Source organism: Citrus clementina, unplaced genomic scaffold (genome assembly GCF_000493195.1).
Source record: "Citrus clementina cultivar Clemenules unplaced genomic scaffold, Citrus_clementina_v1.0 scaffold_7, whole genome shotgun sequence".
NCBI classification, from domain to species: domain Eukaryota; kingdom Viridiplantae; phylum Streptophyta; class Magnoliopsida; order Sapindales; family Rutaceae; genus Citrus; species Citrus x clementina.
Window position 1 is genome coordinate 7,516,979 of NW_006262075.1, and position 26,098 is coordinate 7,543,076.

The 26,098-nt window shown below is 34.7% G+C and overlaps 4 protein-coding genes and 1 pseudogene across 6 annotated transcripts in view; 2 read left to right on the top strand and 3 right to left on the bottom strand.

The window, feature by feature from the left end:
• Positions 1-605: 605 nt before the first annotated feature.
• The window catches only part of LOC18036672 (peroxisomal (S)-2-hydroxy-acid oxidase GLO4), a 92,060-nt gene continuing 66,567 nt past the window's right edge, over positions 606-26,098 (bottom strand). The window contains exons 1-11 of one of the 3 annotated variants that reach the window (XM_006426666.2): positions 4,824-4,967; positions 3,611-3,760; positions 3,408-3,532; positions 3,206-3,330; positions 2,907-3,031; positions 2,638-2,695; positions 2,439-2,501; positions 2,157-2,226; positions 1,724-1,824; positions 1,010-1,114; positions 606-813 (exon numbers count right to left, since the gene is read on the bottom strand). In XM_006426666.2, the coding sequence (XP_006426729.1) occupies positions 634-813; positions 1,010-1,114; positions 1,724-1,824; positions 2,157-2,226; positions 2,439-2,501; positions 2,638-2,695; positions 2,907-3,031; positions 3,206-3,330; positions 3,408-3,532; positions 3,611-3,753 (1,095 nt within the window). In that variant the 5' untranslated portion in view covers positions 3,754-3,760; positions 4,824-4,967 and the 3' untranslated portion in view covers positions 606-633. Of the gene's footprint in view, positions 814-1,009; positions 1,115-1,723; positions 1,825-2,156; positions 2,227-2,438; positions 2,502-2,637; positions 2,696-2,906; positions 3,032-3,205; positions 3,331-3,407; positions 3,533-3,610; positions 3,761-4,474; positions 4,535-4,823; positions 4,968-26,098 lie in introns of those variants that run through there. The other 2 variants (XM_006426664.2, XM_024180028.1) reach the window with 2 other exon arrangements.
• On the bottom strand, positions 5,427-8,533 carry LOC18036677 (zinc finger CCCH domain-containing protein 62). Its single transcript, XM_006426669.2, has 9 exons — positions 8,131-8,533; positions 7,948-8,015; positions 7,630-7,744; positions 7,478-7,539; positions 7,218-7,269; positions 6,868-6,979; positions 6,450-6,548; positions 6,237-6,364; positions 5,427-6,133 (listed from the first exon to the last, which is right to left on the bottom strand). Exons 1-9 carry the CDS (start codon positions 8,307-8,309, stop codon positions 5,569-5,571), a joined length of 1,380 nt encoding a protein of 459 aa, XP_006426732.1. The 5' UTR covers positions 8,310-8,533; the 3' UTR covers positions 5,427-5,568.
• On the top strand, positions 9,481-13,269 carry LOC18036700 (annotated as a pseudogene).
• LOC112096863 lies at positions 15,336-16,151 on the top strand. Its single transcript, XM_024181057.1, has one exon. The coding sequence runs from the start codon at positions 15,336-15,338 to the stop codon at positions 16,149-16,151; it is 816 nt and encodes a 271-aa protein (XP_024036825.1).
• LOC18036712 (putative disease resistance RPP13-like protein 2) lies at positions 21,196-25,324 on the bottom strand. The gene is made up of 3 exons (XM_006426671.2): positions 21,781-25,324; positions 21,553-21,659; positions 21,196-21,453 (listed from the first exon to the last, which is right to left on the bottom strand). Exons 1-2 carry the CDS (start codon positions 25,174-25,176, stop codon positions 21,588-21,590), a joined length of 3,468 nt encoding a protein of 1,155 aa, XP_006426734.1. The 5' UTR covers positions 25,177-25,324; the 3' UTR covers positions 21,196-21,453; positions 21,553-21,587.

A 26,098-nucleotide genomic window follows, 5' to 3' on the forward strand; every position in this document is an offset into this window, starting at 1 on the left:
GATGCAAAGAACCCAGAGAATAAAGAAAAAAAAAACAAAGGAAGAAGAACAGAAGAGAGAAGGACGAAAAAGAATTGCAGAAGGAGATTCAGTTTGGAGATGGTAAAAGAGGGAGATAAGAGATAAGGATGATGTGTGACCTGTCAGATTTGTGTTTATTGTTTTATAATTTATTTTACCATTTATTTTATAAAACAAGCAAAATATGTACAAGTTGTTTTGTAATTCATCACTCAATCTATTTGAAAAGTTTAGAATTTATTAGTTTAATATATATTTAATGAAAAATTATGATATTTTTTATATTTATATTAAAAATGATGTAAAAAATTTTAAAATTTAATACTTCTATAATTAATTTTTTTTAAGTACTAAGAAATATTGTTTTGAAATATATAATGTAAATTAATCACCAAAAAAATTAATATATAATGAAATATATAGCTCCAAACATGATATAATTAAAAATTAATACAGTATAATGTAATACCAAACGTTGTACAGTATTATTATAATTCAATACTAATACAATACAGAATAATATAATACAACTGTATTAAAATAATATAATACAGTATAATACAATACAGTGTACTAAACACACCCTTAAGACATTTCTGCAACAGAATAATATTACAGCATCGAATGGATTCTCTCATGCTCAGTTCTCACATGCTTCCTGGTAATATGTTTCACACTAGGACAGCCAGTAAGGGCCATGGTCAACTCAAACTCATCCTTCAGCATTTCGATGACGCGTCTCACCCCATATTCCCCTTTTGCAGCAAGGCCGTAGACTACAGGCCTTCCAATCTGGAGTAACATATGACATACATTTGTTTAGTAATCAAATAAGGACCCGAACAAAAGTAGTACTGCAGCTGAAATAAATTTCTATGTTACCTTTGTGTCCCTGGAATCAACTGTTAACAAAAGAGAAAAGAAAGGTGGCTCCAGAGTCTCACCACTGAAATTCAAAAACTTAAGGGTGAAGTTGTGAAAAGCTTACAAGTACAGCTTGTGCACCGAGGGCCAATGCCTTGAAAACATCTGTTCCTCGCCGCACTCCTCCATCCATAAGAATTGGAACTCTTCCTTTAACGGCATGAACCACCTGCAAGCTCAGGGTTCACAAGTATAAAATGTATTGGTTACGATTTCCTTGGTAAAATCTATTGTGTAACCCAAAGTTGTCAGTGGACACATATCTTATTCCAAAATGCTGGTCATTTCTACATCGAGCTAGTTAGATCGAAAAATGTATTGTTACAAGATCTCCATCATTAATACATGAAACGGCAAGTTCCATTGTCTACACGTCAGAAAACTAGCAAAAACTACATGCATTAGCATTGTTATGAGCACCCGATAGATTTGCGTCTCCTGTTTCCTAATTCATTTGCCTTAAATTAAAACTCAGAATATTAATTAGGAGAATTATGTAATCCTTAATAATATGATATTTCTCAACCTTTCAAGTTAAATTCAATGGCAGCAGCAATGTTGTCAGTTTGGATTCCCTTTTACAGTCTTAAAAAAATTTTAGAATGCATTCTACTAATCAAACATTAATCAAAATAAACTGACACATATTTGTAATCAATTCAATTCTCACAATTATTTACGTACTTGTAAAAGTGAAGTAAGTTTAGATCTATATACAAATCTAGATCATATTGTCTGCAGTTTAGAATGCTAAAAGTGGTGTGAAATTTATAGTCACCTCTTCCAGAGCAGAAATAGTGGCAGGACTATAATCTAACTGTCGAGCTCCGTGATTGGAGACAATAATCCCAGCAACACCTACTTCCACAGCTTTTATTGCTGAAAATTTTAGAAACCAAGCAATTAACAAATCTTCAATTAGGAACTCACAAAAAAAATGAAAATATTTCTGATGAAATTCATAAAAGAGATAGATAGTGACGTGAGGAGAGGATATTTAACAATAATATTTTCATTTGGATGATTGGCATCTCCAATTGTACAAACTTTAATTCTAAGTCTCTAATCCCACTACCGAATCACTGCATAAATGAACCTCTGGCTTAGAGACTCACAGTGTATAAATGGAAAAGAATCCTCTTTTAGTCTAAGGCTACATGGAAAACAAAACAAAGCGATACTCATATCATCAGATGGAGCTTTGATCTTACCATCTTCACGAGTAAGTATCCCCTTGATCAAAATTGGTAAGTTTGTAATAGATCTTAGCCATTCTAAATCCTGCAGAAGCATATGATATTCTTCAGACTCAAAACTTTACAGAGAGTATTGACATCAATAGCCAACTCAAAACTTTGCAGAAGCATTTGTTCTAAGTAGCTGAATAATATACACTTATTTTTTCTTGATATATTTTCCGAGCAAGGGAAAGAAACAGCCAGGACAGATTTTTTCTTGATTTACAAAAGGTGAAAGACTTCACTTATCTCTACCTTCCAACTTAAAGAAGCATCCATGGTCTCATTGGCATCAGCTTCAAAATTCGAACCTGTATCCTGTAAAAAGTGTAATCCATTAAGTTAAAGTAAAGGATTATAGATATAGTCTATGAGTTTAAACAAGCAGTAAAAGTAAATGCCGGCTGAGAACCAGAAATATCAAAAAATAAATAAGTGAAACTGTAACACTCACAGAGCTGACTTTGGTTGATAAGAGGCCTTCCAAATTCTTCAACGGCGGTGTAATCATTCTGCAGATGTTGTTGAGTGAGATTCAAAAGACAATGTTTACTGTACCCAAATAAAAGGTAAAGGGCACTACATATTTCTTTTGATGTCACAATACAAACATTTGTGTCATATCACTATCCTAAAAGGTTTTTTTAACCAAAGTTTCAATTCAATTATATGTGGTAGTACTTGGAATATATAGAACCAAAGATAAAAAAGATGATAATTCACTTGTTCTTTATATCTGCCTCCCTTCTACCAAGTCTTGGAGTATCAACAGTTAGGACAAGAGCCTTAAAACCATTCCTTTCAGCTCTCTGCACTAGAGTAGCTGTTATATCTCGTTTCTTGAATACCTATTCACAAAAAGGACGCCATAGTGTGGTTCAAACCCTTTAAGTAACATTATAAGAAAGAAGAAAATAGTTGTTGCTCAAAAAAATGAGCAGTTTCCTAATAAGAATAGGAGGGGAAAATAAAAAATAAAAAAGGAAAAAGAAAAAAGAAAGAGCCCAAGACAAGCCAACTACATATAATTGATAGAAGCGAACAGCATTGGAGCTGGCCGCAACCTCCTCTATGGTGCTGCTAGATGTGAAGGATAAAACCATTATGGTGTTACATGAAGCTGCTGCTCTGGCTGTGGCTACCTCTCCTGGAATATATACAAACACTTAATGTTAGAATTTGAACAAAATCTTAATGATGTACATCTTGAAAAAGGAATAAGACCTTCAGGGTTTGCAAGCTTATGCAAAGCCGTTGGAGCAATGATAATGGGAGCCGAGATTTTGTAATCAAGTATAGTAGTCGATAAATCTATTCTGCTGACATCGACAAGAATTCTTGGCCGAAACCTGAGAGATATAATAAAAGTCCATTTGAAAGTTCTGAATCTAGTTCTAAGATTACTCATTGAAACTCATTTGTCTTACGTAATTCTATGAAAGGCTTCCACATTCTCTTTTAGGGTATGTTCATCTTCTGCTCCACCAGCGTAGAAATCATAATACATTTTTGGAAGGGCCAGCCTTGCCAATTCTTGGAACTCATTCAAATTAACAGGTTCAGCTGCCATTTGAAACCTGCAAACGTTGACATTAATAAACTTTTCAAGTAAATCAATCCCAGATGCTACATACTGCATGCATAAATCAGAATAATTCATTTCAAGAAACTTAAAGCAGCATTTGGATATAGCAAGAAAATCCTGTAATAGGTGACACTTCTCTACGGAAGTGAATAAATCATAGCCAACATTGCATAGCCCCCCCCCCCCCCCCCCTCCCCAAAACAAAAAAAGAAAAAGAAAAACGGTTCTCAGGATCATTCTATAACACACAACACTTGTTTAAAATTATAACGGAAATATTGTTTTCTTTCTGTAAATTTTCAGTGTACGGTGTTCTCGTCATACCGTCAAGAAATATACCGTATACAATAAAGTAACATTTAAGCGCTTTCTTATCTGTCAATGATCCATTATACATGTAATTTCTAAGATACATACAGACATACATACACACTAGCACATGATAACAGCTAAATAATGCTTCACATCTATCAAAATTGTTAGGAAATTGAGTTTCCTCCCAAGATCTCTCCAAGTAATTTATTAAGTAACAAATTAATAAGAAAAATTAAATGTAGAATATACCAATCATACAACACAAGATTTACGTGGAAAACTCTAAATCCAGAGAAAAATCACGGCTGTTGTCGAAAAGACAATCAGAGAAAAAATATTCACTATGTAAAAAATTATTATAACCACTCTCTCAGAAATAATTTTCTCTCACCTAATTCCTAAATACACCCCAAAAAAACAATCTCTGAATGAAGAAGAGAAACCGAGGATTGGATTTAAAAATTAAAGATGGGAGCTTCCTTTATATAGCCAAAATTGACTATTATTATAATATTTTCTTTATTCTTCTCGTGGCTTCTTCAAAACCTTTTTCTTTCTTCCATTTTGGCGTTCCAACTTTTGCAACATCTTCTTCATTCTTCTTTCTTTTTCTTCCTTGGCGCCTAACCCTTCAACATTTGCTGCATCAACGCTTCTAGATGTAGCTTCTAGAAGCTGCAGCCAAATGCTTTTACAAAAATCAGTAAGATCACGATGATCCAATATAGCATTTCACGTACTTAAGCTCACAGGCAAGTTCATCATGATCAAAACATGCTTACGAATCACGACATCAGAAAAATTTAAAAAAAAAAATTCCTGAAAGAGAGAGAATAAAGATACCAATTCGAATAACTATTAATCAAACTTAAACAATAGAATTTTGTAAAGAAATGAACCCGAATGACCAAAAATTTCAACTGATGAAGGTCGATCGTGAAGCAGATTACAACAGTGAGTCGGGGGCAGAGTCAAAGTCAAGAAGCATATAAAGGATTAGTATTACTTATTTGTCATTTGACGTGTTTCCTACAATTATAGTCTTATCAACTTCTATCATTTTTCAGAATTTTGTTGTTTTCTTGGGCTTGCACGGTGGATACAGCTCTGTATATTCCTTACGTTTTTATTATTTTTACTTCCTCTTCTTGGATTGTACCATCACTTGCCTTCTCTCAATATATATACGGACAAAAATAAAATGAAGTGAGAATCAAGATTAATTTTAGTTACCATAAATAAAGCGTTTGATTTTAAATATTTTTATTTTACAAAATTTAGAAATTTAACAAAAAATCTTTATATTCTTTTGTTGAAACAGGCAGTCATGTTCACAAGAAAACTGACTGCCATTGGGCTTACTGTCTAGAGTCCAGACAGTAAGAACTGGGCCTGCTGTAGGATGGCCCAAATAGAACAAAACGCATACAATGAGCAAAAATCAAAGCATTCAACATTGTAACCGATCTATATGTTTTTGCATATTCAGTTTCCACGCCTTTCAAACTGTCTAGGCAGCCCGTCATACCACCTGTACTCGCGTCTTTGATCACCATTGTCTCTCTGTTCATGCAAGAATTTGCAGTTGTCTCCAAAATAGCATCTTCCCTTAGGATAATATGGGCAGAGCTGTTGTTTCATGCAGCTTTGCTCCTGAGGTGGACATGTTGGAGGATGATGGTTAATGCTTTTCAATCGCTGTCTATTGATTGGAGCCTCCCTAATGCTGCTGAGCTTAACAATAGGATCCTGAGGAACCTGTGTCTGGCAATTATTCTGCATTACTGCCAATTCCTGCTCTAGCAATTGTGAAAGCAGCTTTGCTGCTTTTTTGGAATCAGCAGAAAGCTGAGGTTGAGCTGCCACCTTCCTATGATCGACTGATAAGCTTGGTTTTTGAGGTTGAACTGATAGCTGCTGAGGTCCATTCTTCATTTGATTAGAGTCCATATTTAAGGCTAGCTGTTGTTGAGACAGAATCTCCACTTTTTCTGTTGCAATTAAATTCATTTGAGACTGGCAACTTTTTGGAACCTGATTTATGGACATCCTGAAGAACAAACAACATAAGCATGTAAATCTTAAAATAACATGATTTATGGACATCTGAAAATAACATGGTTGAGTTTCTTCATTTTTATATGAAATTATACCTATTTGCTTTCAGCAATTTCCTCTTTTCCTTTCCATGGATCCGTATTTCTCTATTAGACCTTGCAATAAAACCCCTTGAGTGCTTCTCCATCAAAACCTTGTGTCTCTCCCCTTCGTCTTCCCATCTCTGACAGCAACAATATGGGCAAAGCTGGGTTAATATTTAAGAATCCACAGATAATAGGAAGAAGAAACTTCAGCTCTGTGCAAACCTGTCTCAAGGTCTGGAGACGATAAAGGTTTCGACCTTTAATTAGGAGAGGACGAAGTGGAGGGAGTGGCTTCTCCCCTTTGCTCCAAAGTACCTCTATCTGAAAGATTAGCCAAAAACAGCACTTTAATCACAATAATTATTTTGACGGAATTTAAAATACAGCATCTGCCTGTTCAAAATTTACTCCTAGAAAATTTATCTCAATTGTAGGTGAACCAACTAGAGAAATTCCATCCATCAAATTTGCTTGAAATGATCATACCGCAAAATCAAGAAATATCATTACCCTAATGCATAAACCCAGATAACTGAACAGATTTAAGACATGACAGGGCAAGAATAGTCATAGATTTTCTATGATTAATGGCTTTCCAATAAACTCCCAAAGTCCAAATTATATAGGGCTTATGACTCACTGTAAATGTATGTTGTTGCTTGGCTGCTCCATAGCTTTCTTTCACAATGCGGCCAGCAACAATCCTTTTGCCAAATGGGGGACCACTTGCACTACAAGCTGCTATGTTAAACCTAATTAATGATGTAGAAATAAGGTAAGAACAAAACACTCAACGGTTGCAAACAACTTTGAGAAAAGAGCACAGCGATACTAGCAAATCCAAAGTATTTGTTGTCATTGTTACATTTGTAAATCAAATAATGTATTGACAGAATTAGTATTCTTTGGCAGATATTGGAGGTTAAATGCCAGTTTCATTGAACTTGTATTTTCGGCACATAAACATAGAGTCATAGACCAATAGCTTACATTTTGTAAACATTCTGTTCAAACATAACAACGTCACCTGTGCAAGCGTCACCTGCATTCAGTACGTATCAGGGTAATGAGTACAAACACAAAATAAAAGTAGGGTTACTAGAACTACACTATACTAGTATCAGGGAGGAAGGCTGGAAGAGGTGTGTGCATTCTAATGCATTATAAGCAAATCAACCAAAGAGTGTTACAATGAACTGACATTTTTTTCAGACCCGTAAATCTAGTAAATTAATGAATCAAATTTGTACCTTTACAGTCCAAAACAAAGCTAGAGATTGGGTACCTTCTCTCTCCACCACCATTTGAGATTCTGAAAAGTATCAAAAGATTACAAAAAGGAAAATCAAAGTGTTATAGGTCTTAAGTGAAATTATTAGTTCACGAAAAAAGTTGAAATTACTCTAGATGCTCCTTTATACGCTGAATAAGTGTGGGTTTATTGCCCGTCAATCTCAATCCATTGTTCCTCAAATAAACTTTACATTGCTCCACTTTCAATTTCTCTTGCTGCCCGGCTGCCACCACAATTTGAAAGCAGCCAAAAACACTAAAAACCCAGTTAAGTGATCATTAAAGTTTGAAGATTTATAATGCACGAACAATGGAATCCTGTCTAAACTAATCATGTATTTGTCCAAAATTCAAATTTTTGTTAAAGCAATATCCTTACCCATTACAAAAGTTCTGATTTTAACTTGCAACAAATAAATAAATATACCTTCAATGATCTTCTGGATTACTTTTTCTTCAATTTCATCAACACCCACATCCAAATCTTTGCCAATACTAGACATGAAAAAATAAATAAAAAAGAAAAGAAAATCTATTATTAGAACAAGGCCAAGATAAAAAGGGAAAAAAAATTATCTTTATTTAAATATCGTTGAAATAAAAATCTAACCGAGACTTGGACTTTTTCCCAATTGAGAGCTTTGAGAAGGTGGCATGGGTGTCCTCAAGAGGGCTGTAACTCGGGTCTAAATCCGAATCATAGCCCAGGTCGGACCCTCCACTGTCGGTGCTGTATTCATCATCTCCTTCTTCGATGAATATTACTTGCTCAGACTCAGGAGCTGCCATTGATTCGCTACTCTTTTGCTTTCTTCTGGTTTTTAAGGTAACAACTTGCTTTCGCTTTTTGAAATCGAATTGCCGGAATGAAAGGAAATTTTCGACCAAAAACAGAAGTAAATATGGCCGTTGAGGATTTGAAAATTTGAAGTTTGTGCAGAATGGATCAATTATATAATTAAATCGTTTCGGCGGATTGTTTTGATTGATTAGATTTTTTTATTATTATCTAATTAACAATGCTGCTTCGATTAAAAAAAAAATTGCGTTACAAGGTTTTCACAAGAAAATAGAAATATTAAAATATTAAAATATCCTTTATTGTATTGTAAGTTTCTCACAATTACTTCGACATTACTAACTTCACTCGGGCACAGTTCGAATGAGTCTGAGTGCACCTGGTGCCTATGTTCAGTGGAGAAATCGTTAGAAATTTGGATCTAATATTGATTTCTCCGTCTTTATCTTCTAATAATTTTTTATCACACTGTATTTATAATTTGAGTGTCTAAATTATATAATTGTATTAGAGTTATTCTTTAGTGTAAACTTGCTTATCAAAATATGAATATTAACGTCGGTGTTGTAAAAAGATTTTATAATATTATATTATCAAAATCTATTACAATATTTTAAAGCATTAAGTGTAGAATATGTGGATGTTCGCACCTAAAAATTATTTAATTATAACATGCGTAAAATTCTATATGAGTAATTTAGAAATTATTCCACAAAAGTTGGAAGTTCAATTTTCAACAGGAAATGACTAGTTGTCTACTCAAGCACCAGTATTTCAACAACGTAATTACTTCTATAATTATGCATGAGCCATCTTAATTTCTGCTATATCAATATAAGAAAATTTGTTTACAGTAATGTCAATGGGGATTGCTAAAAACGTGTCATCAAGAATATGACTGAAGATAAGCTCAATTAATTAATATACAGTCTGTGGCTCTCAATAATACAATAATGAACTTACTTCAGCTTTAATGATTATTACCATTATCTATGTGAGCTCTACTCTGATCATATCATTTCATCTGGTGATCATTTGGAGGCACCTCTCTCTCTCTCTCTCTCCCCCCCCGACATATTTGCTTTTGTTTTGTTGTCGTTTTCTTAAAATGGAAACTGCTTCTTTAGCATCTCCTCTTTGTACAAACCCTGCAGCTAATTATCGAAATGACCATGCTTTAAAGTCCTCTGTTGAAATCTCCGAAGAGACACAAGAAACTCACATGAAGATGCAACATTGGGAGTACTTTCTGTATTCGGAATGGTTTTTCGAGTAAGGAAATTTTATCCCATGCGGTCATGTTATTCTTCTCATCAGCCCAATTTCTTACTGGGATTATTTTGTTATGCTTGTAGGAAAAACAATGGCGGTGTCTGCTGCACAATGTAAAAAGGAGCTCGTCATAACAAAGAAAAAAGAAACTGGAGAAAGGAGAATTGTTGTGACTGGGTTAGGTGCTGTAACACCACTTGGTGACGATGCACATTTGTTTCACACCAGCCTTCTTGAAGGGGTTACTGGGATAAGTGATATACAGGGCTTTGATTGTTCAGAATTTCCCACTGTATGTCTAAATCTTGTGTAAATTTCATTATCATAACTGAGTTTGTGTACAAAGCTATTGGATGATGCTATTCTCAAATCTTTAACAGAGAATTGCTGCAGAAATCAAATCTCTCTCAATAGATGGCTGGATCTCACCAAAAATTGCGAAGAAAGCAGACAAATACTTGATTTATGCTCTCGTCGCTGGCAAAAAAGCCTTGGTAGATGCTGGAATTACTGAACAAGTTAGCGGAGAGTTGGATAAAAGTAGATGTGGGGTTATAATTGGGTCTGCCATGGGAGGCTTGCGTGTAAGTGAGCTTTGAGCTTTGAAAACAAAAGTTAGTTAGGAGTGGCAAGTATTATGGCTTGCTTATAAACAAGAGCATGTAGCCTTACTCGCATGTTGTAATGATTTTCTGGCTTTTGAATAGGTTCTTAATGATGGATTTGAAGCAATAAAAGTTTCGTATAAGAAGATGAGTCCCTTTTACATACCTTATTCATTAACCAATATGGCTTCAGCTGTCTTAGCAATGGATTTGGTAAGCTCATAAGATAGCTTTGTGGCCTGTTGAAAAAAAAAAACATTTATGCAATCTTAAACTGATTTGAAATTGACATGCTTCCAATTATGTGCAGGGATGGGCAGGTCCAAGTTATTCAATCAATACAGCTTGTGCATCGAGCAACTACAGCATACTTAATGCAGCTAGTCACATAATCAAAGGTGACACTGTAAGCAACTCGCCTTCATCTCAAGCTGTCATTACTTAAAGCTAAGAACATCAATTAGGATGTTACATTGGAGAAGTCTTAGTTATAAGATACAACATGATACATATTTGTTGCAAAATATGCAGGACATTATGCTCTATGGTGGTTCAGATGGGATGATTATTCCATCAGGTACAGTTAACATAGCCATTGCATTTTGGAGTAGTTTTGTTTTACTGATTATTTATTGGAATCTCAGGCATAGCCGGTCTTATCGCATGCAATGCTCTTTCGCAAAGAAATAGTGATCCAACCAAAGCTGCACGCCCATGGGACGCTGTAATCGTTTCAACTCTTCCCTCTCTTCTTGTTGAATAACTTTCTATTATAATAAGGAATAAATGATTTGGCAATACATATTTTGATTACACAACGAGCAGGATCGCGATGGATTTGTTATGGGAGAAGGAGCTGGGGTTTTGCTTTTAGAAGAGCTGGAACATGCTAAGGTTAATTACTAGCAGAATCATCACTTTTTACGATTAACTATAGGGCATTATTTCCCACTCACGCACTCATGTATTTACACTCAAATAATTCGACAGAAAAGAGGGACAAATATTTATGCAGAGATTCTGGATGGAAGCTTAACTTGTGATGCTTATCACATAACTGCGCCTCATCCTGAGGGTTAGTACATAGGCTTTCTAAAATTCCCACTATCCACATCTATTTGAGTTTATTTCTGCTGGAGCAATATACATATGTTTTTGAAATCAGGGGTGGGTATGGTATCTTGCATGGAGAAGGCTTTAGCTAAATCTGGGGTTGCCAAAGAAGATGTGAACTACATTAATGCACATGCTCCATCAACTAGACTAGGTGATCTGAGAGAATATCAAGCTGTAATCCGTTGTTTTTGAAAGAATCCTGAGGTAAAAATTGAAGCACATTGCCACTTAAATTTAGTTAATTATTATATACTTAGATGCTATTAAAGCTAGCAAAACGGATCATTGGATTGTGTTCATGTTATATAAGTTTTGTGTCGTGTTCAATTTAGGTTAACTCAACCACAATCTATTTAATAATCGTGTCAAAATATTGAGACCGTAACCTGATATAGAAATTAAATATATTATTAAGAGCTCAGTCAATATCTATATATCTATTTAACAAAATTTACATCAAACATTTACATACTGTCGTGTGTGTGTATACATATCTACCAAAATATTACATATTTATAGTATTGAAGTTCAAAATCTTTATAAAATTTTATAAATGAAGCAATGTGTATCTGTTCATCATTCTAAAAAATAAAAATAAAAATAAAAAGAGAATCATGTTTAAAATTTGAATTTTGATAATAAGAATCTACAAATTAATTAAGAATAGAAAATATAATTGTGTCATTGATTGAGTAAATGAGTCAAGAATTTTAACCCTAATTTGACAAGGAAAAAAATTGTATCGACCCGAATGCAACCCATTTGATAACCGTGTCAAATTTGATGACTGATACCTATTTATTTGTGTCGTGTTCGTGTCGGATAATCGGATCGTGTCAAATTTTCCCATATTATGCTTCATTTGATTCCAACATTTTGCAGCTAAGAATGAACTCTACAAAATCCTTGATTGGCCATCTACTTGGAGCTTCAGGTGCTGCGGAAGCTGTTGCCACAATCAAGGTGAATAGCTTCTGTTTTCTCTGCATCCATGGTGTGATTGCATAGATCACTCGAATATTAGAAAATGAGCATACTCATTCTAGAGTGCTGGCCACAATAATTGAAACCTTACGGATTGACAGAAGGTATATTTACAATATGAAGGCGCTATTGGTACAATATCCTCCACTATATGTTGAAAACTTAATATAGCTTTTAATTATAGTTTAACTTTATTTGGTTGCTCACTCCAAGTTTTACATAATACAATATCACTGTTGGGTCAGAAATGAAAACTTAGGGGCAGATCAGAAAAAATTTGAAAACATGAGGCTTTTCAATAAAAGTCGGGTTGGGAGTGTTATGCGGTAGTCATTCTCGCGAGAGAATCGCGTATATGTTTCTTGTAAAATGTCATGGTTTTTAATAGGATATAGAAAGAAGGTGGCCAACCCAAAAAAGAAAAAAAATTTCTTGAAAATCACTTAAGAAAGTGTTAGGTTTGGGGACATATCATGTTTGTTTTTTGAATAGGATTTTTTCCTTTTTCTGCAGGCAATACAAACTGGATGGATACATCCAAACCTAAATCTGGAAAATCCTGACAAACATGTGGTATGCTTCTTGAATTTAAAATGGAAATATTTTCAAAAAAGGTTACTGCTTTTTCACAAGATGTCTCTCCTGATTCAGGACGCAAAAGTACTAGTTGGCCCCAAGAAGGAACGTTTGGACATAAAAGTGGCGATGTCCAATTCATTTGGCTTTGGTGGACACAATTCATCCATCTTATTCGCTCCTTTTAAAGGAAATTGATTATGGCTAAAGAAAAAACCCTGACCACACGCGTGGGATGTTAGTCAATTTACAGCAATTAATTAACATCCAAATCCAAGTGCGTGCATTGTGGAACTCTGCCAAGACGTATATTTTGTATTGGCATGACATTTGGGTATTGTTCTAAGACCACTCCGTTTGATATGTATCAATTATTATGATGCCGCAGTTTAAAAAGACACGCATGTTGATCGATCCTTGTGAGATGAGAAATAAAAGTTGAGATTTTGATGTCTCTAAAATTTAACACACTTTTCAAACCAAATGATATTTGTCTATTATCTTTCTAGTTTCATCATCCAACTGAACTGAACCATATATTTGATTTTAGAACGAGGTAATCCATACCAAAGGTAATAATAGTCAGAGGTGGCATAGCCGTGATGGTGAAATTTTTGTCATAAAAAAATTTAGGATAAAATTTGGTAGACCAAAAACTAATTTTTGGGTTAAATTATTAGCATTCTTTCTTTAATCTCATTAAATTCTTATTTTGTTACAATTACATATAAGGATAAATATAAATAAAATTAAAACTACTTATATTTTTACTCTCTCACTTAAATTTATTTTATTTGTGAAATATATTATGATTTTTTCTCTCTTCTCAATCTATATAATTGATTCTTGCACAAACTTAAAATATTTATTTTTTATATTAATTATTTTAATTTTTGGGAAGCTTTTTTTTTTTTGGTTTTATTGAGAAAGAAAGTATGAATAGTATAATAGAGATATCAAGATTTGAATAGAACAATACTGTAAAAGAAATTTAATTGTGAGAAAGTTACAGAAAAGTAAAAGTTTTACAAATGAAAAGAGTCTTTTCTTGGAAAAAGAAAAGGAAAAAGTATTTTTGACATTATGTGGAGGATTTGTAGAGGTGGCCTCAGTTCAACTCTTAATTTTCTCTCGGAATAAATTTCTCTTTACCAAAATTTAAGCGAGAAATTGGAAACTATTAATTAAGAATATAAAAATTATAAATGAGTTAATCTCAATATTATCACTATTTAAACATGTGGCATAACATTTTATTTGGGATGTTTAAGCATTATTATTATTATTATTTGGGTGCTTTATTAGCATGGATTTGTTGATTTACGTGTGAACTAATTAACTCAAAGTCGAAAGGACCAGACGTCTCAGCCTCTAAGACTTCAATGCACATGCCAACGTTATTTCTCTGATATTTTCTGATTGCTCGTTAGAGTCATCAATTCATTATCTACTAAGCTATCAAGAACCTCCGGAGCTTCTGCTGCTTTTATTTCAATTCCAGTTATCAAGCAGTTCAAGACACGTTTTGTTTTAATTTCGTTCAATGGCAGCTTCTTGTCTTCCTTGTACATGGCTTCCTGCTTTCGAGCTCGACCATGCTTTAGAGCCCCTTCTGTTGCGGTCTTCGAAGAGACGCATGAAGCTCATATCGCCATTAAGTTGCAACAACAGTAACAGTACTAGTTTTGGTATTTGCAATGGCTTTTTGAGTAAGCAATATTATTATAATGAATGGCCGCCCTCTTTGGCCTTCTATGAATGTAAGTGAGATTGTAATATTTTATGGTTTGAAATTTAGAAAGAAAACGGTTAATCATTTTTAGATAAAACGGCTAGCCGTTTTCGTCCAGAGATTAGGTTTTGGATTTTACAGAAAACGGCTTGCCGTTTTCTGATAAAGCGGCTAACCGTTTTCGTCCAAAGAGCATGTTTTCTGTTCTACAGAAAATGACTAACCTTTTGGAGAAAACAGCTAACCATTTATTTCCAGAGAGCAACTTATTTTGATATTTTGGAATAAAACGACGAGCCATTTTCTTCCAGAGAGTGTGTTTTCGCGTCAACTGAAAAAACGATTAGCAGGCTTAAAAATTTCAATTGTGAATGGATGCAAATTTCAAACTAAAAGAGTGTTTGAAAAAATACCATTTCTAATGGTTGTATTCTTTCAAATAAACATCTTCTTCATTAAAATAGATACACACATTAGATTAATATCAGATTTTTACAGATTTCTTTTGTGTTCTTGGAATACAATCTTATTTGCTAGAGATTGTATTCAGGATTTATTATATCTTGGGGGTAATTTGCCATTAAAACTCTATAGCAAACCAAGATTGGTGAGGGCAAATAAAATCTTAAAGGAAAGTGTGTAAACACGTCTCAAATCCTATCAAATTCTCTTACTATTATTTGCCTCCATATTTGAAAATCCACCAACAGTCTTTAAGGTTTTAATGTTACATGGAGGCTGAGAAGAATTTGACTTCATTTCTTAATCCAAGTGTCCATCTCGATCGTTTTGATGGCACTAATTTTACTCACTGGAAGGGAAAATTGTTCTTCCTTCTCACTGTTATGAAAATTGCACATGTTCTTGATCCAAAATTGGAATCATTTCCAGAGCCAAAAGAAAATGATACCGAAGTTGTTAAAGTTGCAAGGAAAAAGCGTGAAGATGATGAATTGATGTGTCGGGATCACATACTCAATACGCGTTCTGACAGGCTCTATAATCTTTACAATTCCATGACTTCTCCGGTGGAAATTTGGAAGGCTCTTGAGTACAAATATAAAACGGAGAAGGAATGTACTGATAAATTCCTTATCTCTAAATATTTTGAATTTATTATGGTAAACACAAAATTCATTCTTGATCAAATACATGAGTTACAAATTATAGTTGTAAAGCTTCGAGAGTTAAAAGTTGAAATTTCTGAATCATTTCAAGTTGGGGCTATTATTGCTAAATTGCCTCAAAGTTGGAATGATTGTAAAAAGAAACTCCTTCATAGTAAAGAGAACATAACTTTAGAAGAATTACAAAAACACTTGGTAATCAAAGAAGAGACTAGGTCTCGCGAATCCAAGGATAAGAATGATTCTACTAAGGTTAATGTTGTTGAAGCTAGTAAATTTTCAAAGGATTTCAAAGTCAAGAATGACAAGAAATTTAAGAAGTCCAACACAAAAAAAAAATTTCTGGAAATTGTTTCTTTTGTGGCAAGAAAGGCCATCGCCAAAGTGATTGCAGATTCAATAAGAAAAATGAAGAAGTGAATTCCCATAAAGCTAATGTTGTTGAAGACAAATATGAAGAGATTTGTGCTATGGTTTCTGAAATGCAAATTGGCATGATTACTGAAACCAATATGGCTGAAACTAAGTCCTACGATTGGTGGCTTGATTCGGGTGCAACCATTCATGTTTGTAATGATTAGAAATTTTTCTTATTGTACAAAGAAGAAACGGAAGGACAAAAGGTTTTCATGAGGAACAATGATGCAGCCATAATAGCAAGGAAATGAGTAGTTGAGATTAATTTTACTTCTGGAAAGAAAGTTACATTGTATAATATCTTTCATGTACCTTCCGTTAGGAAGAATCTTGTTTCTGCTAGTTGTATGTGTAAGCATGGGCTTAAGATTGTGCTTGAGGGTAATACTTGTATTATCTCAAAGAATGGAATATTTGTTGGGAAAGGGTATTCTTGTGATGGAATGTACAAACTCAACATTAATAATAATGATATCAATTTAGCTTATATGTTGAGTCTTGTGATTTTTGGCATGCTAGATTAGCACATTTGAATTTTAGATCTTTGAAATACATGTCTAAGCATGGTTTGATTAATTTCAATGATGTTAAAAGTCATAAGTGTGAAATCTGCATCCAAGCTAAATTAACTAAGAAACCTTTTTCCTAAAGCCGAACGAAATACTCAAATATTGAATTTAATACATACTGATATTTATGAGTATAATGACATTTTAATAAGAGGAGGTAAGAGGTACTTTATCACTTTTATTGATGATTGTTCTAGATACACTTATGTGTATTTACTTAGAACAAAAGATGAAGCTTTTAATAAATTTAAAATTTTCAAAGGTGAGTTGAGAACTAAAAAGATAAGAAAATCAAGATGGTTCAAAGTGATAGAGGTGGTGAATATTTCTCAATTGAGTTTGATAATTATTGTGAAGAATTTGGAATTATTCACCAAAGATTAGCTCCATTTACTCCTCAACAAAATGGTTTAGCTGAAAGGAAGAATATGATCTTTACGAATATAATTAATTCCATGATCCTTAATGCAAAACTACCAAACAATTTGTAGGGCGAAGCATTACTCACTGCATGTCTTATTCATAATAGAATCACATCTTTGAAAACACATGTATCTCCTTATGAAATTTGGAAAGGAAGAAAACTAAATTTGATGTATTTAAGGGTCTGGGATTGTTTAGCTTTTTATAAAATACATGATCCTAAATCATCAAAGTTAGGTGCTAAAGGTATGAAAAGTGTTTTTGTAGGATATGCTGAAAATTCCAAGGCTTGATTGTTAAATATAGATTCTAATGTGATTGTGAAATCTAGAGATGTTGAATTTATTGAAAATAAAATTTCAACATGATTCAAATATTGAATTAGAATCAATCATTAATCAACCATGTGATAATACACCTGGTACCTCCATTAATAATAATAAAAGGAAAGAGTATATGACATCTTTCGAACTAATGAGGAGTCAATGTGAAAAGAAATAAAAGAGTTTAGCTCTGGATTTTATTTCATCACAAGCATTACTCTTCTTAGTTGAAGAGGATAGAAATAATGTACTTAACAAAGTACCATTATTGTTAAATGTTGAAAATGATCCAAAGACATTTAGCGAAGCTGTGTCTTCTAGAGACGCTTCCTTTTGGAGAGAGGCAGTAAATGATTAAATGGATTCGATCATATCAAATCAAACATGGGTCTTGGTTGATCTTCCTCCAGGATCTAAACCAATTAGCAGCAAATGGGTGTTTAGAAGAAAGTACAATAGTTATGGTTCTTTGCAAACTTTTAAGGCTAGATTAGTAGCCAAAGGGTTTAAGCAAAGAAATAGTATTGATTATTTCGATATATATGCTCCAGTGGCAAGGTTAACATCTATAAGAGTGCTATTTGCAATTGCTTCATTGAACAATTTGTATATGCATCAAATGGATGTTAAAATCGATCTTCTTAATGGTGATCTTGATGAAGAAATTTATGTGGAACAAACTTAGGGATTTGTTTTGCCTGGAAATGAGAAAAAGGTATGCAAGTTAGTCAAGTCGCTTTATGGTTTAAAGCAAGCACAAAAACAATGGCATGAGAAGTTTGATTCGGTAATTTTATTTCATAGTTTTAAGCATAATAAGGATGATAAATGTATATATTTTAAATTTACGAATGATTTTGGTGTGATTATATGCTTGTATATTGATGACTTGCTTATATTGGGAACAAATATGCGAGTAAATGATACAAAGAAGTATTTTACTTCACAATTTAAGATGAAAGATCTTCGTGAAGTAGATACTATCTTAGGTGTCAAAGTGAAGAAATATAGTGGGGGTTACTCGTTGTGTCAATTTCATTATATAGAGAAAGTGTTTCTTAAATTCAATTATTTGAAATTTAAAGAAGCTAATACCCATTATGATTATAGTATTAAATTACTAGAGAATTCAGGCCGAGCAGTAGCACAACTAGAATATGCCAGTAATGTTGGTAGCGTGATGTATGCTATGTATTGTACAAGGCCAGATATAGCCTTTGCAGTTTGTAAAATGTCAAGATTCACGAGCAACGCTAGTGTTGAACACTGGAAAGCAATTAGTAGGATACTTGGTTATCTTACAAAGGACCATTAATTTGGGCTTATTTTATAGTGATTATCCTAAAGTACTGGAAGGATATTTAGATGCTAATCAGGTAACCAATACAAGAGATAATAAATCCACTTCTGGTTGGATTTTTACAATTGCTGGAAGAGCAATTTCTTGGGCTTCAAAGAAACAAACATGCATAACTCACTCAACAATGGAAAGTGAGTTTATAACACTTGCAACTGCAGGCAAGGAAGCAGAATGACTGAGAAATTTGTTATTTGATATAATGTTGTGGCCACAACCGATGCCATTTATTTTTTTGTACTAAGCTAGTGAAGCTACATTGTCTAGAGCTTATAATAAAGTGTATAATGGAAAGTCTACATATATTAGATTGAAAACAACAATTAAGAGATAGATTAAAGGCTGTAACAGAAGATTAAAGAGAAGATATCAACAAGACTAAGCAAACTTTAGTTTTTCTTCTTCTTTTCTTGTTTTCTAGTTAATTATGGAATATATTGAATGGTTATAACAATTTTATTTATTGTTCTATTACAAATCATGAATTGAATTGGATTGTGGTTGAGTGATAAACGATTTTAATAGATATTTGACTGACATATGTATGTTACTCTGTATTTGCTACAACAGTTTGTCTTAATTGTCTTTATTTTAATTTCCTATTTCAGCAGACCACCCATTTATTGGATACTAGCTAGAAATAGCCTAAAAAAAGTCTGACTTAGTCGATTAAATTAAGATAATACTTGGTTTTAGATTGAGTTTCCTAAGTTGAGAAAATCTCAATTTGAATAAGGTCATACTTAATATAAAATTAGTGAAGAACTAGACATAAAGATTAGGAATACCAAAAGGTTAGGTCGGGCTCGGGCTTGGCCAAGCCCTACCCGACCCGATAAAAAAAAATAAAACCCGACCCTAAAAAAACCCAAAAAATATTTAGTTAAGGTCGGGCCTGGCCAGACCCGAATTGGGTCAACATCGGGTCGGGCCCAACCCAACCCTACCGAAATAGTTAATCCTCCCATTTCCCACCACCATTTCAACTAATTCGGCAATTCCTCAACCATTTCAAACACAATTCAATTCCACTTTCCACAACCATTTCAACCCCACACACAATGTAATTCTACAACCATTTTATTCATATACAATTCAATTTAACAACCCAACATAAAAAATAAAAAATAAAAAAACTCATGTCTTATACAAATAAAAACACACAATTTAGTTCAACAACCCAACAGTAAAAAAAAATGTTTTATACAAATAAAAAACTCATGTCTTATAATTCATAAAAACTTATAATTCATAAAAACTCATAATTCATAAAAACTCATAAAAATACACAATTTGTTCGGGCCTTAAAAGTTTGACCCTAACCTTAAAATTTCGAGTCAAAACCCTAAAAATTAAGTTTGAGTCAATCGGGGCAAAAATATGATCGGGCTAAATTGCCAAGCCTAATAAGGATTCACTATGTAGGATAAACGAATTCAAGAACATTTAATGTTATATCTAATATTAGCATAACAATTAGTCATTGTTAAGTTATGTTAGGTATAAGATATCTAACAGGCGATAGCTGAAAATGCATAAGAGATTCTACTCAGTGCTGTAATAGATGATGTAGCAACGGTATTGTAATTGAAAAAATAGTCAAAATCATCAAGTGGGTTTATTAACTCAATTACTCATTTTCCATTAATTACATCCTTGTGTTTAACGTGAAAATTTTCTTCATTGTATTTTATTTGTTTCCTTTTTATTTTAATTAGTTTGTTGATTTTATTAATTGTCTTATTTTAAAATAGAACAAAACTACACTGTTAAGATTATTGTAGCAAATCTGATAACATCAATCCATGTAGAGACGATCTAAATACTAATTAGTATATTACTTATTGTGTATACTTGCACATTGACACCTATAGCAAGTCGCACGCCAAGGTTGTTTGACAATGTTAAAGATATTCAACTCCATAGTCATATTGCCAAAAAACAATTACATATTTCCAGTCTTGCATTAAATATGAGCATCATCAGTTGCCAAGAAAGGTCGGTCTAGGATAATAGGGTTGTGCTTTTTTGAATCCTATATTAATTAAGTGTCAATCATAATCAATGAGCACATCCTCTATAATACCGCGAGATATTTTCATGGATCAATTTGCAAGTTATAACCCAACTGGAGTTAGATGTAATATTCCCGGTCCAAGTTTCACAAGTCCAACAAAACATTCTCAAATGTGTGATTTACTATATCACATGAGATAGTAGGACAACCTAGGTCTTTGTATTTTAAAGAAATTTTATGTTAAAGTATGAAGCTAATGTTTTCTGTTAAAAATGCCTTCTTTTGAACATAAATGTTTCTAAAACGATCAATAAGTACACAAATGGACACAGGAAATTATCACAATTTTGGACCGGAGTGAGGAAAGATAACAACTCGATTTCAATTTTAGGTCCAAACACCCTCCAACTTTCCAATATATTACAATACAGTAAGGAAATTACAATAAAAGCAGTTGCTTTGACGAGGCAATGCCAAAGGTGCTGATTATTCTTCACAGACAACAATCACAAGACATAAAACTTCAGTACTATACTAAAATAACATCCTCACAAACTTTAGCACCAATGATCCCTTCATGCCATTTCATCCATGTGCAATTTATGACAGGTTGCAGCTACAATACAATGATAAACAAAATTACATCAAAGAAATAATAATATCAGAATTGATGACAAATTATCTCATTTTTCTGCAAAATGACTGGATTCTGTACCTACTGCCGACGCCAAAGAAATGAACAGGAATTTGTCAGTTACTCTCAAGAAGCAACTTGTGATGCCTTGCACTGGATTCCGTTTCACCCCAATGCCTGTTTTTACCCTATAATAGAAATACAACCATTGAATCATGCTTACCGAAAGTTCATACTTTCTCAGAAAAAGGGAAAGTAAACATGAGATTATGTAACAAGTAGGTAGACAAGGAAAACTATAAAAGTCACCTGTGGAGGATTGATTACAATTTTGACAGTCTTGGCCATGCTTCCTCTAACTTCATATTCGAAACTTTTTTTCATATCGGTTAGGGTTAGTTCCTTCAAGGTACTCAACTTTTCAAGTTCAATAGGCTTCTTCATTTTTTTGCAACATCTAATCTCTAATTCTCTTAGTTCAGGCATGGCTTCTTTACCAATAGTCCACTCTCGCAACTCCTTCAGCACCCATAACTTCAATACACGGAGTTTTGGAAATCCACCATCGCCACAAGTCATTTCTTCCCCCATGAAAGAATGAGCAAAAAGCCTGAGAATGTTCAGTTCTTTTAGCTGTCCTAGCACTGGCATTGGGTCTTCCGATAGGTATGACAATGACAAAGTAAGGATTCTGAGATTTGGTGGAAGCTTGTCTAGTTTAAGTGGTTCTGGTAACTTTCCAAGCAAATACAACTCATTCAGTGCCCTGTGATTATTCAGGGGTCCAATAACAAGGTCCGAGGGTTCACCAAAATCATTTAGTGATCTCAACCTTAAAGACTCAAGACTTATCAGGTCTTGAATCCACTTAGCTATCTGCCCAAGCGATGCAATATGGCAGGTCAGACCCAATTTCTTAAGACCCCTCAAGCTTTCCAACCAATTCAATGGAGGGCTCTTGTTGCCGATTAATAAGGACCACAATGTCTGAAGGTTGGTTAAAGAATATTTGACAAATGGCTTCTGAACTGACATTTGCAAATAAATATCATTCATATAGAGATGCCTAAGTGTCTTTACCTTCCAGATTGACTTAGGCAATGAGGTTATATTAGTGTGCTTCAAATCTAAAGTCTCTAGGCAGGGAAGATCACCTACTGACTCTGGAATTGAATCAAGAAAAGTCCACCTCAGACCAAAATACCTCAGAAGCTGCAGCTTTCCTACTGTTTCTGGTAGCACTGGTTTGTAAACACCTTCAAGATCAAGCACTCTGAGCAATCTGTAGCCTCTTCTATTGATCATCTTGTTAAGCAAATTACCTACTTCATCTGCAGGTTTATCTCCCATTCTCTTGTCGAAAGATAAATAAGAATGCAGACATTCGATGTATTCATCTGGAGGAACACTGTCATTCTGGTTGTATAAATGCTCTGAAAGCCTGCGGATGCATAACTCTGGTAAACTGGAGGTAGAATCTGATTTTGCTTTGTGATGGTGGTAAAATCCCATTTTCTCGGCATTCTGAAAAGTGTCATAGAGAGTACTTGGCACACGGCATGTTTTAGGCCTTCCATCTGACCTTCGTTTTACTACTTCGATCATGTTCCTTTGCTCCAGTTGTTCAAAATCTTTCCTTGCCCGATCTTCAGGAGTCATTTCTTCCCCTTCGCTTGGGGTCACAAATCGCTCAGCAAGCCATAACTGAAGCAACCTCCTTACAGGGATCTCATGTGATTTGGGAAAGAGACAGAGATAATGAAGACATGCCTTTAGATGCGCTGATAGATACTTATATCCCAGACCCCAGATAGATGAAGCATCCAAGTTATCTGAGGGAGGCAATTCATCCCGAGAACCAGATTGATCTTTATCTGATGCCACCTGTTCAACATGTTGAATCTGCTTTTCCTTTTTCTTTCCCCCAGGCGTGAACCCCTCAATCACCTTTTCCCAATCAGAATTTTGAATCTGCCTGTTAGTAGATAACAAACCTCCCAGCACACATATTGCAAGAGGTAGACCGCCGCATTTTTTCCAGATCTTTTCCTTGAGGTTCAATAATTCTGAAGCACGTTTCTCTCTCCCCACCTTCTTTAGGAACAATTCCCAACTCTCATCTACATTCAGTGGACGAAGCTGGAGAAGAATGATTGACGGACTGAAAGCGCGAGCAACAAAAGCTTCTCTGGTAAGTAGGATCACTCTGCTGCCACTTGATGATGTGTTGGGCGAGAAGATCCTTTGGAGTTCATACCAAGCACCAGGTAAATGGACATCATCCAACACTATCAGGTACCTCTTAGATTGAAAAAGCCGTATAAGCCTACTTTCCAATTCATTGAGCGCCAATTCTTCTGCAATCTTCACCCGTGTGACCTGTTCCAGTATGTCAATGAAGACTTTTCTCAAATCAAAATCATGAGAAACGTAAACATTAGCCCAAGCATGGTACTCAAAATTCTGCCTTATATATGAACTGTTGTAAATTGTTTCCACCAGAGTGGTCTTGCCACAGCCGGCCACACCCACCACCGAGATAAGGAAATACTTACTGCTGCTACTCATAGTCAGTTGAGCTAACCTCAACAACTGATCCTCAAGACCGACCATCTCTGCTTCCGGTCCCAAAATCTCTGCAACTGAAATATGTGGCCGAATGGTATTAACATCATCGTCATTCCCGACAACAACAGCTTCGTTTAAAGGAGATCGTGCTTTCATTTCTTTGAAGCTGAGATTCAAATCTCCTCCAAAGAAGTTCAGATTTCGATGCATTGCTGCATCAGCTTCACGAAAACTTAAAATCACCCGGCTACCACTCAGCGAGTTGGGGAAAAGGAACTTGATAATCTCCCAAATATCAGGTGTCCGGACATCAGTTAATATCACTAAGTATCTCTTATGAATCAAGTAATTATGAACCACTGTTTGCGGTGACTCGAGCGACTTCTCTTCCAGTTCCACATCAGTCGGAGCAAATTGGTTTAATATGTTGATGGCAAGTTCTCTTTTATCAAGCCTTGGAGGAACAAGAAACCAAGCACGGCATTGAAAATGATTCTTGATATCGTCACAGCTGTAGATCTTCCACAACTCAGGTGTCTCAGCAGATCCAGCCACATCCACCACCGGAATGTGGAGAGGTGAAGGGTAATCAGAGAGGATTAGTTCTGCCAAACCCTTTACTTCATCATTCAAAATAAAATCCAGCATACCAGTTTTCTTATTAGAATTAGCTGCCTCAGAAGCGTTATTGAATGCTGCATTTTCGACGGGGAGCTTCGTACTTGACCTGGTGCCCTGCAATTCAGGTTTCTTTCTTGACTTGCCGCTCGTCAGCGCTGCCGCATCTACAAGCATCGCACTTGACTCTTCTTTGATAACACCTACTAATTTCTTCATCTTATCGCTGAAACGACTTTTGATGTAGGCAGACCTCAAATCGATACCAGCTTTAACCAAATGATTCTGTTGTCGGTAAAATTCTTTTCTGATTTCCTTGAGGAATGTGTCTATGGTGTCCTCTGCAAGGTAAACAGCTCGCAGAAACTCAGGACTAAGGCCATTACCTTCTTGACCTTCCAAGGATTTCAGCTCTTTGATGGAATCTCTGACTTGGGAAGCCAGAGCCGGATCTATTATTTCCTTTTCCACCTCTCTTAGTTTCACTATCACCGGCAAAACGGTGGTTTCGACGGCCATCGATTCTCAAACTCCTTTGTGATTGCGAATAAGAATATAATCTGGTAAAACTTTTAGCTTTTTGGGAGATTAAATTCTAAAATTCCTCCCTGAATCCATAGTCTGTCCATAAGCGTGAGGTTGACTATTAAGCGGTTCTTTTTTTTAATTTTTTATTTCGAAGGGTGGACATTTTTTATCCTATTTTGTGTCTGCCATTGCGATCATGTGTTTGGTAGGAGTAAGAGAGCGGGTCCCACCGAGGGCAGTTAAAATCACCCTTTTGGCGGGCCATGACAAACAACATGAATCGAAGAAAATATAGAATACGCAATTGTTTAAATTTTCCCACAAACAATAAGGTTATGAACTTACGGTTGTTGTTTCGAGTTAGAATTTCAACCACATTCAGGGAAAAAAAATGAAAAAAGTTGGAATTTCAACTCTTGTGTGGTTTTGAATTTTTTCAGATGCAGTCTTAACTAATGTGCTGGAGTTGGCGGTTTCAACCACAATCAAGCTCTCGTTCCAAAGTATTCGGACTTCTTGGTGGCCGAAGTAATGAGAGTTAGATACTTTTGTCAAATTCATTTTCTGGAAGCTAAATTTAGCTCTAACCCATCTTTTATCTGGAGGATTATTTTGTGGGCTAGACAGGTCCTTCAAAAGGGAACAAGATGGAGAGTGAGAAGAGGAGGCGATGTTCCAATTATGGCAAGTAATTGCATTCAGGCCAATAATAATTTAGGCCTAACTTTGTTCCATCCTTACCTGCAGTTGCTAGAGTCTCAGTGCTAATTGACCCCAATCATCAGTGGAATGACAGCTTGATTGACCAGCATTTGCAAATGAGGATGCAGAGATTATATAGAGAATCCCATTACTAAGAACTTCCCAAAAAGATGAGCTACTGTGGCATTGTGATAAGAAAGGGCAATACACA